General features: G+C 31.8%; 1 protein-coding gene across 3 annotated transcripts; it reads left to right on the plus strand.

Annotated features, from left to right (window-relative positions):
- The first annotated feature begins 566 nt into the window (after window positions 1-566).
- On the plus strand, window positions 567-18,198 carry LOC107446825 (rh5-interacting protein). Of its 3 annotated transcripts, none has more exons than XM_043045400.2 (8): window positions 567-866; window positions 2,733-2,957; window positions 5,942-6,148; window positions 7,358-7,579; window positions 8,728-8,946; window positions 11,027-11,248; window positions 12,832-13,029; window positions 17,832-18,198. In XM_043045400.2, exons 1-8 carry the CDS (start codon window positions 731-733, stop codon window positions 17,963-17,965), a joined length of 1,563 nt encoding a protein of 520 aa, XP_042901334.1. In that variant the 5' UTR covers window positions 567-730; the 3' UTR covers window positions 17,966-18,198. The 3 variants fall into 3 exon arrangements, with proteins under 3 accessions (XP_042901334.1, XP_042901333.1, XP_071036636.1); XM_043045399.2 differs by having other exon boundaries at window positions 603-866; window positions 7,355-7,579; XM_071180535.1 differs by having other exon boundaries at window positions 603-866; window positions 7,364-7,579.
- Window positions 18,199-18,486: the final 288 nt, after the last annotated feature.

The raw sequence follows: 18,486 nt of genomic DNA on the forward strand, positions 1-18,486 counted from the left end.
GATGTAATTACCTGCTTTTCGTCAATAACCAAAATTGGTTGCGAAACAATTATGCGTTACGGGCAAGGGATGCGTTACGGGCAAGGGATCGATTCTGTTGGTAATGTAACAAATGTCCAAGATCACTTCAAAAGTGTTATAAAAATTTTGATTAATACAATTTAGTTACTACCATTCAGTTTAGTTTTTTGTAATCGATCAAAGCAGACAAACATTTAAGCAACTTTTAAAATATTAAAAATTATATATCACTCAACTGAAGATAAATAATTAATTTTAAAACAAAGCAAATTTTCTTTAGAAATGAAAGCTGCTTTCAAATTACAACGATTTTACGATATATTTACTCCAGTTCAGTTTCGTTTTTCGCAATAGATCAAGTCACTCTTAAATATACACTTAAGCAACTCTAAGAATATTACAAATTATCTATCATTCAACTTAAGCAAACATAAACATTTAATTTTAGAGTAAATAACATTTTCTTTAGAAATGAAAATTGCTTAGAAACATAAATATTCATTCGTTATCTTTTACAAATCACAAACAGTAATATGATATAGTTTCATCATGTAAACGAAACTGAAACATTCTCATACTTTCCTTCTATTCTCATGACGTGAAGGAGATAATCATTTTGATTACTACTGAGGACCGAAGTATCAACTTACAGCAGTATTTCAAAATTAGTTTCAGAGTTTTTCCAAATCCTCTCGCCGTAACAGTAAATATGGAATTGCTACGGTATTTAGTTTTCTTTTTGTTGCCATTTTCTTTCGGATTTCCAAATAGGAATTCTGAAGATGAATCAGAGAGGTACCTCGAAACTTCAGAATTTTCTGCTTTACCTACAACTGAACTAGTAGGTAAGTAAAACATTTTTTTACTTGTTTACACTTACATAAATTTAAGAGGGAACACTTTGAAAAAAATGTTTTATTTAAAAATTATTAGAAAAGAAAAGACTGCCGAAGCGTTCAAATATCCAGAATCTCATAAGCTTTTCTCTGGATGTGTCTGTTATTCAGCCTTTCCACCAATGTTTATTTCCAAAGTGGGAGAATTATACAACTGATCTAAATTTTGAAATTCAACTTTAAGCTTATTTTTTCTTATACATAATTAAGAGATTGGTTATAAATTTAAGTAATATTTACTCTATAAGAATTACTTAAAAAGGATAACATAAGTCGAGATTTTGTAAACCAAAAATTTATTTCTACACTTTCAGAAAATTCTGTTAAAATAAAATATTGGATTTTTAAACTTTTATTGACGTTTTTTAATTGGAGGGTCACTTTTTTTTCTAGTTCTCTTAAAATATTATCTTTAAAACTTTTACTAAGTTGGTCTTATCTAAGTAAGAAAACTTGGTTCTTTATTAAAAAAGAAAAATACACTATTGCAGTAAGGGGGTCGGTGTTTCGGGCTTAGTCTTTAACCACGACTTGCCGTGGTTCTATTTCCCAGATAAGAGGTCCTTATGTTAAAGGTTTCTCAAGTAAAATACCCCATGTTAACGTCTGATAGTGTTTTAGTTATAAGGAATTCACATTAAGGCTATGTCTCCGAAGATTTCAGAGCAGGAAAAGTCTACATGCAGTTGAAGGCTGAGGAGCGTAGTGTGGTGGCCAGGTGAATGCTAAGACTACCTGCACTTGTATATAAATTGTTGTAGTATAATGTAAGCATATGGATACGGTGTACGGTGGTCACCGAAGTCAAATATTACTTACACCGGTCACTGTCTGGGTACGTGACCACTTTAATAGGATTGAAAGGGATCGAGGGTGTGCGGTATCGATCTTCGTTAAACTGGTCTACAGTAAAGTACTCGACTTCACACGTAGATAGTCGGACTACCAAAGGCGGGAAACGCCATTCCCTCTGCAGAAGTTCAAAATTATGATGGCATGCCTTCGGATTATCCTCAGGGATATTTCATAAACCGTCGCCAAAAGCCCATTGTGCAGCTCTAGGGCGGCGTAAATAAAGTACTACTATTGTATGAATTTTTATTTTGATGAGAAAGTTAAAATAAAAAATGCTGTCCGTGCAGCGTTGGAGAAAATTTTGTATTAAAATGAAAAGTTTGTCTGCAAAACATCTTACTTCAACACAAATTCGCTTGTTTATAATAAAGAGAGAAGGATGGAATATCTGCACTATTCTTTTAAGGTTAAAACCGTTTAAACGTTTCTGTCTGTTTTCGAACTGAATCGACAGAACATTTTGAAGCGAGCTCCAAAAGGTCTAAGTCAGGGAAATAATCCTGTGATTCGATAAAAAAATACCGATTTTGTAATCAGGTTTTGCTATAGCATTTTAAAATGTCCAGATAAATGGAATTGTTAAAATTCTTTTAAATGTGCACTTATATAAGAATATTAAAGATATACTTTTACTTTAAAAAATTCATTTAAGTGCGTACTATGTTACCGGTAATTTTAATTATATTATGTGCGTAAAAATCGGTGAAATTATTAAAGAAGGAAATCAGCGTTTTTTCTGTTTACATTATATTTGAAAAAGATATGATTTTACATGTCTTAAAAATCACTAATGTTTCGTTTTGTTTAATATCAGACATAAGTTCCAAATATAATGTAGGCTCTATTATAGTTTCAAGAAATTCCTCTTATTCATTTTAAAACAAAAGCATGCTTTTATGAAATAAAACTCAAGCAAATTTTATTTTCAAATAATGAGTACTAGTCTTTTTCTTCTTCTAGCTGATTTCGGATGCTCAAAAAATGAGCATTTCAGTTTTTGTTCAGCTCATTGTCAACATAACTGCTCAACCTTGGGACTTCCTATACCATGTCCGATTGGTTGTTTTTCTGGATGCGTCTGTGATACCGGATATGTAAGAGGGCTGAAAAATGATTGTGTATTAATCGAAGAGTGCAATTCAAACGAAGAGGAAGAAGATTTTGATGTTGATGACCTAGTTAAATGTAGAGTATATTACGAAAATTTTATTGATTATCAACTTTTATAATAGTAAAATATATAGTTTTGAATTATTCAAAATTTTAAAATTTTATACTATACTCTGTTGCAAGTTAAGAAAAAACCATTATCCCTTTGGAGAGAGCCTGTTTGCATTTAAATGCACGCCAAATGGATGCCAAGCTCCCAACGTGAACGTATATCAATATCACCAACTCTTGAAACGACGTTGCATAGCTTCCTTTCCGCAGCTTACTTTTTATTAATAATAATAACAGTCATTAACAACAATAATCCCGTAATAAGTAATAAGAATTAATAAAAATGATATCTAAATGTCATGACAAATATACGTCTTTCTGATCGTATTTATAGAAACTGAGGAAAGAATAATATTGTTTCTACCAGAGGATTTTCTTCTACAGCGAAACAAAAGTAAATTTTTTTTTATCTTGCATTTGATTTGTTTAGAGCATGTCTGCATAAAACGCGCTATTTTCAGTAGTCCAATCAAATCTATTGCTCTTGCAACATCATATAGTTATTTTTTTTTCAAGAACGAATGTTCTTCTTATTTATCGAAATATGTCGCTAAGTCTAGGATTCCAGTAAGACTATGAAACTAAACCTTTTTTTAAAGAATCAATTCTGTACTATCTATCGTAAAATAAGCACAAATTAAATTTCTATCTGACGTGTTTAACGTTTATAAGCTTTTCTTTTTTGAAAGCATATTTGTACGAGGGTTGTAAATTAAATAGTGGCAACTTAACCTTTAAACTCACAGAAGGACGGGCATGCGCAAATTAGATATGGGAGCTGTGAGGTGGGGCTGTTGTCGATGTGTAGAGTGCAAAAAAAAGTCGATTAGCTTAGAAGGGTAGTTGTTGTGTGGCGTTAAAGTGAGGAGTTTCGTTTCCATCGCTCTAAAGCATGGTTTCAAAAGGTGATCAGCGGTCGTGGCTTACAATCGAGGTTGCCCGTGGCAAAAATGCAACAGAATGCTATCGAGGATTAGTGGAAGCCTTTGGAGCAAATGCTTTACCATATAGGACAGTAGCACGATGGATTCAAGCATCTCGTCTTTTTTCGTCATTAAGCCTTTTCACAACATGCTTTAGAGCGATGGAAACGAAACTCCTCACTTTAACGCCACGCAACAACTACCCTTCTAAGCAAATCGACTGTTTTTTGCACTCTACACATCGACAACAGCGCCACCTCACCGCACCCATACCCTATTTACGCATGCGCGCCCTTTTGTGAGTTTCAAGGTTAAGTTGCCACTATTTAATTTACAACCCGTATAATTTGATTACGAAATAAAACGGAACTAAATGCAATCGTGGATGATTACTTAAATCATGTACAGCAAGGTCTTTTTTTAAAACTTGCAACGGAGTATAGTTGTTAACATTGGAAAAACTAAACGCTTTATTATATTAACTATCAACTTTTACAATAGTAAAATATAAACTAAAGTTAAAAAATGGTGCAAAATTTTAAATTTATTAGTTGCAATCATTGAAAAAATATGTAATTATTTTAAACATTATAAAAATAACTTTATTTATATTATAATACAGTATCATTGGAAACATAACCTTTCGAAACCTCATTTAAAAATCAATTTTAAAATGAAATTTCGTTGAGATAATTTACTTTTTTTATACTTAATTTTGTGATGAAAAATGTTGTTTTTCCCTTTATAGTTCGTAATTCACTGTTATATCACAAACACAAAATTATTTTAACGTGAGTAAATCACCAGTTATTCATAGATCAAATGAGCTATGAAGTTTTAAGTTGTAAAAAATAATAATAATTTTGTATTATAAAGTATCGATTGAGGTGGAAATTGTAATAGAGGAAAACCAATTTCTTTTGTAAAATATTAAGGAAACAATAGACGTTTAAAACGAGATACAAACTTCACATTTTTAATGATTGTATTTGAAATATTATAAAAAAGAGCAAAAAACAAACCCGAAGGATACATATTCATATGCAACAAACAGTTTTCGAAATGGAACGTTTGTAATCAAGTTATAAGAGCTTTATTTCATAAACACCAATGGAAATTTAGTATAAAGAGGTATGTACAGAGGCGAAATGAAGTACGATGCTTTCTGGTGTGAAAGATAGGTTGTCATCCACAAGAAATGAGAAGAACTAGTCTAAGAACTAATGCTGTTACTTCTCAACTGCAAATGTTATATTAGTCTGGATTTTTTTTTATCGCTGGTGCGAACAGTTTTCCTTGTTTAATATATTGCACTTAGTACGAATTTTCATTCCAAAATTACTGTAAAATAGTCCATCCAATTAAGAGTAAAGTTTACTGTAATGAACATTTGTTTGAATTTATGGTTTTGAAACCATTTACTACTCACCTGGTTTCAAAACCTCAAAAAATAATTTTAATTAGACATTAGAGCTAGGCTTTTCGCTTGGTTATGGGCATTGGAGTTAGGTTTTGGTTGTGAGGAATTTTTCAAATGAACCATGGAATGTTGTTTAATTAGTATATCTGGTTGTTTCACCTATCGTTAAGAGATGGGAAATATTTATACTTTTCGTGTTAAGCAACTTTACGGTGATACCATCTACTCGTGAATGAGAGTATCGTATTTTATTAGTCCAGGATCGCAAATTGGGGAGTGCAGGACACTGGAACCTCTTCATCTGTTGAAAGGAATGGAGACAATATTATGGTGTCAACACTGGGACTTGAAACTCAGTTTGGACGGTCATGAGATCGACAGATTATTCCTCTAGGCTGTAGTATGTACACAGCTGCAAGGAGCCAAGTGACTTCATTAAGTGGGGCTAGTTGGTGCGATAAAATTCTGGTTTTTTAAACCGTATTAGGTGAAAGGAGTTAATAAACGGTTTTCCTCACAGTTAACAGCTTGAATCTTTTCTTAATGGTTATTTGACTGCTTTGCTTTGAAACATTTTATGATTTTATATTGTCTTTTTTCCTCAGCTACCTCCTTTGAATGTCTCGAAAATGAGAAATATAGCTTCTGTAATGCTCACTGTCAAAATAATTGCACTACGCTGATAAATCCAGTTCCTTGTTCTGATGAATGCATCTCGGGATGCATTTGTAATGAAGGTTATGTTAGAGATGGCAATGGAGAATGTATTTCTATAGAGCAGTGCACATTATTAGAAGAAGGACTAGCAGAAGGTAAGCGTAGAATATTAAATCATTTGATTACTTTCGAACTTTTCATAGGAATTTTAGTTAAAAAAAAACTATTTCGCTCTGGCTCCTAGGCTCTAGAAAAATCCCTAAAATCACTTTTTGAATTTTTTAGATTATTTCACGTCGTTCGTAAAATTATTGTAAAAATGTTTTCTTCCCATGATTCTCATCATGGATACTTTACATGATTCCCATGATTATATTTTAGATAATATAAAGTCGTTTTACAATATGCAAGAGATCTAAGTATTAAACAATTTTTGCAAATTAGCCAAACTTCATTTTATTTGCATTTCAGTAACTAATTTTTATAATATGATTCAAAAGGCTGTTGTTGGATTTCGCAACAATAGCAATATTTATATGTTTATAAATATTATGCGATATATTCAACACTTGATACTTACTCAGGTAAAATATTGTAATAAAGTATTATCCTTTTGTATTTTTCTTGTAAACATGAATTTTTAAGTTTGGTTATCGAATAACTTGGATATAACTAATTTTCATTCAATAGAATATTTTTTCAAACTGTTATTCATCGAAAAAGCGAAAAAAAGAGAGAAAAACAAACGAACATAGCAGCAACTTGGCTCACATCTAGATACTAGCTACAGTACACAGATAAAAATTGAAATTAAATATATAATAGCGCGAAAACTTATTCTCATTACACAAACTGGTGTAATGGTAATAGTAATAATTCCTTTATTTACGTCACACTAAAGCTGACCGCTGAATGGGCTATTAACTATGGTTTAGGAAACATCTCTCCGGATGATAAGACATGCCATGACAATTTTGACCCTCAGCAGAGGGGATGGCTCCCTCGCTTTCGCAGCTCGACCCCCTGAGCGAAGTTGAGCACTTTACGGCAGAATAGTTTAACGAGAACTGATACCGCACAACCTCAGTCCCTATGCTGGTCAAAGTGGTTACCCTTCCGCTTTCTGATTGCAGCCAGTGATGATTGACTTCAGGTGCTTTACTGGGAACCATGTTTTTACGATACAAAGCGAGACAAAGCTAGTCTAAAGAGTTATACATTATGAGATGTGTTTTGAAATTTTTAAGAATGCGTATAGCAAATATTACAATATATATTACAATATATATTTAAAAATTTTTGCTTACAAAGTCTAATATTAATATGACAAAATTAGTTTTACCAATTTAAGACGTTTTTAGAAGAAGAAGAAGAAGATGAAGATTTCTGCCCACCGAAGGAATTTTTCAGTCCATGCCTTGCTCACTGCCAAAGGAATTGCAGCAATTGGAGTGATCCCTCAGTGGTATGTTTAAAAATATGTGTACCTGGATGTATTTGCGATAATGGTCTGGTTAGAGGACCTTATGGAAATTGCATACAGCCTCGCAAGTGTCCAACACGTCATACCTTGCAAAGTGTCTCAGGTTTGTATGGTGATTTGCCATTAAAATATGAAACTAAATAACTAAAAGAAAGTGGTATGATTTGTAAGATTAGAAAGATATTGTTATTTTTTAAAATTTTTCTTAAATTTTTATTTTATTTTATTTAAACGACTTAAAACTCCTCATGCACCACAAAGTATAGCATGAGGCTTACAGTTGTAAGTAGAAAACAAAGATATTATTTGTAACATGAAAGAGAGAGGAAGTTACTTTTGTGAGTAAAAAAAATAATAACGCTTGAAATTTGTAATCAATGATTTAAATACTTGAAATATCAATATAATATATAAGATATCAAATATAATCTATGAAAAATCACATTTAATCTATGAACCAGTAATTAAAAATGCGTAGAACAATGCATTAAAACTCAGAAAACAAAATATGTAAGCACAGTTCACACACAAAAGAATTACCCTGAATAGACACATTCCTGCTTCATACACAGGATGCGTATTTCTCTCGAAGATCACTTTTCAAGATAACCTTTAAAAATATAACAATTAACTCAACAACTAAGAAACTCAAAGTAATCGGCTTCAACCATTTACTTGCATCGCTTTATGTACAATGCGGTGAAAAAATGAATCACCCTGAATAACTTTTGGTCACGATAAAATATTCTCCATAAGTTATTCAGACGATATTTTAAGTTCCGAATATATATAAATACAAACGCATACTGTCACTAAATAAACATACCCTTTCGACGGATTTTCACTTTAATAACTCTCAAAAAACAAGAGTAACCTCCATCCTGGAGGTATGGTTCGAATAGTTTGGTCACAAGAGTGGTCCAAAGTTTAGAGCTCTTAACGGTAATTTTACTTTCTGTTCACAGTTATAAAATTCATTTATCCACGGATAATTCTATGCAAAAAGTAATTCGTATTTATTATTTTTATTATTAAATTTAATTACAGTCAAAAATTTAAAAAAGTGAAAAAATGTTTAGATTTATTTCATTTACTATACCATATAACCATATTCTACGTTCTTCATGTTCATCATAAAAAAATGCAATTGAAAATAAAACAACAACTGCATTTTTTATTTAATTCAAATCTTGCCTAAATATTGAGACATCCTTACAGTTTTATATTTTTTGAAATGCTATACTTATATAGGTACCATAGCCATGGATTGCCCAGTTGATGAACATTTTGAAGGATGTAAAGCGCATTGTCAAAAGAATTGCTCTAATTGGGACCAAGAAACAAAATGCTCAAACATGTGCGTCTCTGGGTGTGTTTGTGATGAAGGCTTTGTTCGTGGTCCATATGGAAAGTGTGTTTTAACAGAAAAATGCTCTTCATTGAATCAAAAGCCTAAAAACAACATCAAAAGTAGGTTTAAAATTCATTGGAATACTTTATATTATGCTGGTTATATAGCTTCTCAATTTTATTCAAAGAGTTTCAGTGAATTTTAATATTTATCGTTCATAAAGAATCTGAATTACCCAGAAATTTTGCTAAAATGAATGCTTATTGCTGTCAGAATAAAAATTCCAGACATAAAATGACTGCTATTTTTTAAAAAGTTAAAAAAAGCATACAGGGGAAAAAACGAATTCTGTTGAGTTGCCGAAGCAGCATTGTGCATTTATTCGTAAACAAATTCGTTTATTTCTAAATGTGAGTCTTAAAACTTTGCCTTCCGGTCACGAGTTAACTTATCGTATACTGGGAAAAAAGTCTGATCAAAACTACCAGAATATGGGAAAATTTACAGTGCTTCTGGCTCAATGGGAACACCTAAGACCTCGTTAATTTTTACCGATGAGCTTTGGTAATGACTTTTGTAAAATGAACAGTAAAATAAGGTTTTATTACAATGTTCTTTTGCAGTTAATGTGTAAATTTATCATGCTAACTTGAGCATGGCATTATAACCATTTATTTAGTTACATTTACTTTTCAATTTTGCATTTTTTGTAAACTATGTGGCAATAAGTGCTGCAACAGAATTTCTGGTAAACCGTTACCAAATAAATAGAAAAAATTATCAAATGAATGGTTAAATTACCGTATATTTTGGTTTTATTACAAGAATTATGATTTTTCTTTAGAAATATCGTTACCATACATGTACGGTTTTTAACCAGAATTTTAATTTTTGCTTGAAGAAATGGGTTCTTCCTAGTAGACAGCCTATTTTTTATAACAAATATGACTGGAAAACGGAAATAAAAAAAATACTAAATTTATCATACTGATTACTAAGTAATATTTAGGACTTTTTTTGACAGAAAATTTTGATTACCTGCTAAAGCAGCATCTAAAGCAGTAGTTAATTCCTGAGGAAGAACGAGGTAATTAACATAAGCGTTTAAATGCACCATTGAGATTTTTTTTCCGTTGCTCAAATCTCAACTTTGCCCATACCGAATGTTTAAGAGTGGGAAATACTAGGTAAATTTGCAACGGTTTTCAGTGAATTTACAATTTTTTATTCTGAACATTGTTTGTGCAGATTCTGAAGTAAAAATGATCTAGCATTCGGTAGAAATACTCTATGAAAAAAGCTCTCACTTTTGATGATTCAGCAATTCTTGAGCTATATTTTGTGAATTATTTAATCACGAAATCACTCGATTTGTGACGAAATGGGAACTCTCAAATATGCGAGGAGAATGCTTCCTCAACTCGTAACCTCATCGTAGGGCATTGAGGGTGATTGTTAATTAGAATGAGAAAACTAGGATGAAGACTAGACGATTGAAAATAAAGTGACAAAAACAAACAAACAAACATATTGTATAATGTATAATGGGCAAGGAGATGGCTCGGAAGATCGCAGGTCCAAACCCAGCTTCGGATTTGAGTGTGTCTCATCTATTTGTTCTCTTTGTGTTTTTGTGTTTCTTGTGTTATTAAGGTGGCAATGACCCAGTTATATGATGCCCACGATAAAATGATTATTAGAAAAGTTAGATCCAATAGACACTATGATTTCTTTTCTCAGAAAAAAAATGGAATGACAAAATTTTTCTTTACTATTGACGAAATTCGTTTTTTCAAAGAATGGACAGTGATTATTTTGCTGTCACATTGACGAAATGTCCGTTAGGAGCATACACCAGGAAACTTTTTCGCAAAAATTGAAAAATATTTTGTGAAGTTTTGAGTATAAATTTTTTATTGTGAAGTGTTGTTTTTTGAGTTTTTTTTTTTAAAGTTAGTTGTGCCATTTGTTCACGAGCCTGACTAATAATTTTAAATTTTGTAAGGAAATCATATATAGTTTTCTAAGCAGAATGCATCAAGCTCCTTTACGAGGGAATAAAAATGTTGGAAATAATACAACCTCAGAGAAAAAATAAGTTTTGTGTTATAATGCTAAATAACTTTGAATCCTCTGATGAAAAATGGATTAGTGTTTCAAATTCTGAAAACAAATCTAATTATATAATATTTATCTCAGATAAGAACTTGAATTCTTGCCCAGAGGGAGAAGAAGGAAGCAACTTGCAATCTATTCAAGATTCAAATTTATACTGTGTTTCTGAAAATGGCGATATAAAATTTTGTCCACCTACTTATTTAAACGGATGTGTTTGTAAAAAGGGGCACATAAGAAAACAAGATAGCCAGTGTATCGATCATAGATTTCTACCAAATGCAAATGAAATACATTTCATGCATGGTATGTATGTTTCAATTCTTAGATTTTATTAAGTTTAATGAATTTGTTAGAAAAATAAATTTAAACTTAGAAAAACTAAGTTTCAAATATAAAGGAATATACTCCAAGGGTAAAGTGTACGGGATAATTTTTTATTCGCATCCTTTGCTTTGGTTATGGGGATATCCCAAAATTCATCTTTTTGCATTGAAAACGAATTCAAACAGAAGGTAGGTTGTTTATTTTAATCGCACTAAAACTGCACAATGGGCTATCGGTGACGGTCAGGGCGACATCCCTGAGGTGGATCCGAAGACTTTTTATCACAACTTTAGACCCTCTGCAGATGGGATTGCTTTAGTAGTCCGACATGACCTGCGTACGAAATCGAGCACTTTAAGGTAAAGCAGTTTAATGAGGACTGATACCGCGCACTCTCGGCCCATACACATGCTCGGTCCATACACAGATGATAGTGGTCACCCTGCTCATAGCAGCCAGTGATATTTCCACCGCAACCGTGTCTTTAACCCCTTAACGATCGGTTAATTTGTAAGAAAACGGTCATAAAAGTGCCCATTTTTCCAAATACACGTATTTGATAAGTGCTGACATCCAGTTTAAAATAATCTAACTATCTACAATTACCTTAAAAATATCCTGGTACTCCCTTCTGGTGTGTAAAATGATAAATAAAATGTTTTCTGGGCAAAAGAAATGAATTATTTTATTCTCATTGGCACGCGTTACTACTGAACAAATCTATCCCGGAAAATTCACGGGAGCGAGAAATAGAGGGCGAAACCTCACTCCGTCATTTTTACGGGAGCTAGAAGGTAGGGGTTAACGATCAGTTCACCTGCGGTAAATATATATTTATATCTATGAATACAAGTATATTATTTCAACGCGTTGCATACTCGTACTTAATTAGATCATAAGGGAAATGAATTGGAGGAATTAAGGTTCATATCCTAGTGATAGTTGGTTGATTCGCTTAGTTCTTCTGAGAATCAGAGTCTCAACAACAGATTTTCAACAACAGAATCTCAGCAACAGATTTTCAACAACAGAGTCTCAGCAACAGATTTTTAAAAATTCTCGGTTAGCCTGACTCCACAAGAATTTACGTATATTTTAATTTATTGCCTTCAATTAACTTTTCCAACGTAAGATGATTTGATTTAATTAACGCATACTTTTGTATCTTTATAATTTTAAAGTAAACTCAAAAGGCAAGGGAACATTTGTGCCAAGCTTCGAGAAGATTGCTAAAATTACGCAAAATTTACCTGGTATGAAAAAGAAGTCCCTTTTAATCTTGTTATTGATGTTTATTCTTATTCTTAAAAGTATAAACATAATTTTTTATTGTTGATTTCAATATATCAATAAGTAGAAAATTGCATGATAAGTAGCAAATAATAGCTTTACATTAGTCTAATTATCAAATATTAAGAAAAAGAAAATAATAATCTATAGATTGGTGACTAAATATAAGTTTACACACAGATTACTTTTCAAGAACAAAAACATGCAGAAAAATGTAAATCATATCTTATTTAATTAAAAGGTTGTAATGAGCTCTTTTCTCCTTTTTAAAGATTTAGGAAATATAGAGCCTTCACTAAGTTATTTTGAACTAGAAATCAACAAAGAGTCTCTTGATTTAATCAAACCAACCAAAGACTATAATTTTGATTCAACAACACCTCGGCCTATTATTCAATCTTTGGAAATCAACACACGGAGCAAGGCTCATGACGAAACTCCAACTACAATTTCACAAGAGATGTTAGCTGGTAAGTGATTTGGAAATGTCTCAAAACTAAGTATATATACATNATATATATATATGACTTTTGAGTGTAAAATATGATTTTTGACTTTTTATAGAAGCTAGCATTTAATCTGTTAATATAATTCATAATTGGATCACATTTTAGGTTGTTTCTAATATTTAAATTTGGGACAAAGCGAGGAGCACCAGTGATGTGTCGATTTTGTTTTGGACTATTTCAAGTTTAATAATCTGAGAGTTGTTGATTATATTTCTCCAAGCGGGGCATGCATAAGTAAGGATAAGTCTTAGACATTGCAAATATAGCAAACGATTTAGGTCAATCGGGAGAGATGAATTTGCATTTAGGATCTGCTTAATGAAGTTGAAAGCTGCATATGTCTCATTAATAATATTTTGTACGTGGAGGTTCCACGTGAGTTAGTCATAGAAGGTTACACCCAGGTAAGTAGCCTTATTAGGGATAGGAATTTTGTTGTTAAATAGGATAACATCTCTGTTTATTTTTGTGTGTATTTTTTTTCTCCTTCTAATAATCATTAGTTGAGATTTATCGGTGTTAATCGCTATTTTATAGTTACGACACCATTGTTCAATAGGTGGCATTTGCTTGTTAAGATTTTTAACTGCTTGATCTGGTCTTAATGATCTCATGGCAATTGCTGTGTCATCAGCATAAAGTGCAATAAAATAGTTATGGTTATTATAGTTAATAGGGAAATCGCTTGTAAAGATTAGATACAATACTGGTCCGAGGATACTTCCCTGTGGTACGCCAGCTCGTATTAACCTTTTATTTGAAAGTATGTCGTTGAGTTTAATCTGAAAGGTTCTTGAAAAATAGACAAAGTAGAAGTTCGATTTGTAAAGTAGATAATAATTCTCCTATTTCCTACTCTGCCTGAAAGCGTCAGGAATTTTATAACAGAGAAAGAAATTCATGGTCGAAATATTTTGAAAAATGGTAAAATTTTCTTTGTTTCTGGCTCTATGGGAACACCAAATATTTTAGTCATTTATATCGAATAGTTCTGGAACTAATTTTTTTTGTAAAATTAACAATAAAACATGGTTATTCTAATATGTGATAAATTTCGGTAAATGAAGTAAAAATGACACTTTAATTTTATTATGATTCCTTAGAGCAGTGTTTCCCAAACTTATGACTTTATTGTACCCTTTCTAAATTTTTGGTAACGCTGTGTACCACTAATAAAAAAATCAATGTATTTTTTTTAAAAATACGTTTATTTTTACTATAAAAAGATTACACAAAAGTTAAAAAATCACAACTGGCTGTTGACACCACTAATCATTAGCTTTTAACTCTGCAAAAGGTAGTCCATAGAAAAACACGCATTCGTAAATTTTCTTGGCTAACTTTGTTTTTAAATAAAATTCTTTTGTTGCAAGATATTTCGCATAAGAACACGTACCCCCACTAAATTATTCCCGTACCTCTGGGGGAACGCGTACCACATTTTGGGAAACACTGCTCTAGTTGCTTGCTTGCAGACAGTGTGTCCCTTGATGAAGTGTTGTTTTTCCTAACATACATCTCTGGAAACCGCAGAAAGATAACTATAGCATTTAATTTGAGATGCTGAAAGAATAATTTTAATACGTGAATTTAACACGAGATTATTTTTTTCGAAATTTATATCATGATATCATGAAATAAAAAAGAAAACATGGAATTATTTAAAGTTTTTTATTAACATAAAGCTACTTTACATGCAGAAAACAAACATCCTAAAAGTTTTTCATTTGTCAAAAATTAAGTATGTCTAGATCTTCAAACAATTGGATTCCCATCTAAAATTCATGTTGGTTTTATAACCTGAACCGCACAGCCTTTAAGTTATTTCTCTTTTATTTGGCTAATTGAAGCCTTGTTCTCAGTCAATTTTTTCCGTCAAGTTTTTGAAGCATTTGCCTTGCAACACTTTTGAACCAGCATTTTAATGACTACAAATATTTTTAGTTTCTTCGTTTGTCAGTTACCATCCGTCATCCTACATGGTTCAACCTTAAACATAAAGACAAATAAAATCAGAATTCGTAAAAATGGTAATTGACTATATAAAAGTAAATACTTTAGTATACTGGATGTAATATACAGTACAGTACTGTGTAGACATTTAAACAATAGTTTTTCGAAGCATGATTCGAAACAAGAAAACAGAAACGACGAATTCAAAAGTATGCTTCATTAGTTAAAAATGGCCACTGATTCTAATGGCATACAAATGTTTTTTTTTCTTTTTTTTTTTGCTTCGTCATTAGTCTGGGTCTGAGCCGGAACAAATGGGAAAATCCATGGATGAGCCGTGTCTGGAATTACAGCACATTTTCCAGAATAACATACAGTAATGCTAACAATTACTTTAATCGAACTCATTAGTACGTACTTTTGAAAGTTTTTCATCTTTGAACCTTTAACCTTAACCCTTTATCCATAATCCCTAATCCTTAAACCATAATCTTCTATCCATATTCTTTAATCCGTAATCCTAAACATTTCCTGAGAGGTTTGTCCAATCTATATCATCAGTCTGCGTCTGAACACTTTCTGAGAGATTTGTCCAATAAATATCATCAGTTTGCGTCTGAACGGACACAAATGGGAAAACCCATGGATGAACTGTGTCCAGAATAGCACGCTTCCGATAATATTTGGCAATTTTCCTCTCATTCAAATCCCCAGCATGATCACTCTTGCATCCAGAGCAAGAGCTCAAATTGGCGAAATATCGCCTCAATCTCTTAAGCCACTTCATGACTTGAAAATTAATCTCTTTGAAAAAATATTCAAGATAGCGCCCCAAATACAAAGTTTGGAATGACAATAATCACTAAATTAATGTATCTCTTTAAATAATACTGACACATTGTTGCATTTTAAACAATGGTTGAGTTTTGAGTTTTATCTTTCAACAATCTACAACAAAGCGAATATTTTTATTGTTATAATAAGGGTTAAAAAAATTAGATTAAAATAATTTCAAGCGAATATAATTCAATTTAAAAAGTTGGAAAATTACAATTAGCAGATTTAAATTCAAAAATTTAGAACAAAATACCTAATACTTGTTTTTTTTCTTCTTTCTTATAGTGAAAAATTACATGTCCATTCCATAACAAAAATAAGTGCAAACATAGGTTTTTAAATGTTTTTACGTCTAACTGTCAGTTTGTTTTATTAACACACTTTTACGATAAAGTATTTTTTAAATTATTTATTCGTTATTTTATTTCATGTTTTGTTCAAAATGCTTGAACAAATTAAAGGCATTTTTCAATTTCACCTGCCCTAATAAATCCCGTTATTTTATTTGTTTATTTTTCATACTTAAAAATGGCTAACACATAAAAAATTAAATTAAAAAAAATGAATTTACTTGTTATCGGTAACTTAGCATTGGCAACAATTTACCGGCGAAATGGATAAGTACCGAATTTAAAAAATGCAGTCTTAAATTAGAATTATAAAGAGAGAAAATAACTCCATTTTTAAGGGGGGCCTATGTTAAAATGTTTGTTCTCTAAATTTCCCATGAAAAAAAAAATAGATTCTTCTCAAACTGCTAAAAATGGGAGAACAGATTAATCTCTTTCTTGGTTTTCCTTTTCTTGAGTTTAAATTGATGATAGTTTATGAGAATTTTCTTTATCTGTCTGAAATAAAGAGAAGTCTCTCAATAATATTTATTTAACTTAAATTTAAACTTAACTTCATCTAACTTAACTTAAACTTGAAACTTAAGGTATCTTGATTGCGTAACATTTGCGAACACGCACATAAAATAGATACCCGGGATCCAGAAAAAAAATCTTCTAAAGTCCTTTTTTTAAGCGTTTGTTAAACTAATATTACTAAATAGATCATTTGTTGACGAATTATTTTCCTTAATGGTGGTTAGCTAGATCCTCACTTTGTTCGTTAATCAACTACACTGTAATTTAATTCGTGAACGACAGCAAAATAAAATCTTACACTCGTTGATGTATTGATCTTGTCGGTTGAATTTTCTTGTAAAATATACCATGTGAAATGCCATGGACCTTTGAATACCTTTCGAAACTTTGCTTTTTATTCGTTTATATTTAAATGACATAAAAAGTCCTCAGTTGTAGTTTTATTTACGTCACACTAGAGCTGCACAATGGGCTATTGGCAACGGTCTGGGAGACATCCCTGAGGATGATCCGAAGACATGCCATCATAATTTTGATCCTCTGAGGAGGAGATGGTACTCCTGCTTCGGTAGTTCGACAACCTACACGCGAAGTCGAGCACTTTACGGTTGAACAGTTTAACGAGGACCCATACCGCACACCATCGGTCCTTTCGTAGACTTATCCAAGTGGCCATCTACCCGCACTCTGATAGCGGCCAGTGATGCGTGACTTTGATGTTCTACTGGGATCCGTGTCTTTACAATCAGTCCATTGCGGGACTAAAAAGCTCTTAAAGGCCGGGATAGCCTTGATGGTAGGGCGCTGTACTCACTATTTGTGAGACCGGAAGTTCGAATCCCGCCAGCCGAATACTCCCCGAGTAGTAAATGTATAAATATCAAAATTTTAAAAGATGTACAAAATTATACATCTAGTGATTAGTAAAAATTCCGTTAAATCGTTACCAAGTGAATGGTTTGAATACTGTATATTTTGGTCTCATTACCAAAATCATGATTTTTTTTAAAATTAGAAATGTCTTCACCAAACAATACGGTAATTTTACCAGAATTTTTTTCTCCATGTGTATTGTGATTAATAATGCTTTTTTATTCATTATAGAAAATTTAAATGCTGACTTCCATGGATGTCCAAGCCAGCAAAAATGCTTGGAATGGTGTCAGAAGGAAGGCTTTTCAATTGGAATTTGCAGGGGATTTGGAAGTTGGAAATATTGTGCTTGTCGCCATGGCTGAGTATAAGATGTATAAGAGATCGACGATATTTTTACAATCGTGTGATGGTCTCATACAACAGCATATGTCAAATGATACATATCACTGTTTATCTTTATTTTCATGAAATGTACTTTTGAAAAGCGCCATGCCTAATCTAATTACGTAAAGCCTTAAAACAAGCAAGCAATAAATAGGCAATAAATAAAATAAAGCAAGGCAATAAATAAAATAATGGAAACATTTTAGCTTTATTTAGTGTGTCGGTCAATGTATTTCAGTTTTGCGCATGATTTTTTATTGTTGATTAGAACTGTGGAGTCAGTTGAAGTGTTCGAATTCGACTCCTATTCGGCTTTTTCCGAGAGCTTGACTCTCATCCCGATCTATACTCAAATATAACTTCCAGAAAGTATCAGTTGTTACTATCTAATTAATAAAATTTATTCAACTGAAAATTTGATTGCTATTCTGATACTAAAAAATTTCTAACTTCAGTTTTTATCTATTCTATTTTTCTAATCCTTTAATAACAGAGTAGA

The sequence above is a fragment of the Parasteatoda tepidariorum genome, chromosome 1 (assembly GCF_043381705.1).
Source record: "Parasteatoda tepidariorum isolate YZ-2023 chromosome 1, CAS_Ptep_4.0, whole genome shotgun sequence".
NCBI classification, from domain to species: domain Eukaryota; kingdom Metazoa; phylum Arthropoda; class Arachnida; order Araneae; family Theridiidae; genus Parasteatoda; species Parasteatoda tepidariorum.

Coding starts and splice junctions, on each gene's coding strand:
- LOC107446825 (XM_043045399.2), top strand. CDS start 731: ATGGAATTGCTACGGTATTTAGTTTTCTTTTTGTTGCCATTTTCTTTC. Junction 6,149..7,354: donor AGAAGAAGGACTAGCAGAAG/GTAAGCGTAGAA, acceptor AGACGTTTTTAG/AAGAAGAAGAAGAAGATGAA. Junction 8,947..11,026: donor GCCTAAAAACAACATCAAAA/GTAGGTTTAAAA, acceptor TATTTATCTCAG/ATAAGAACTTGAATTCTTGC.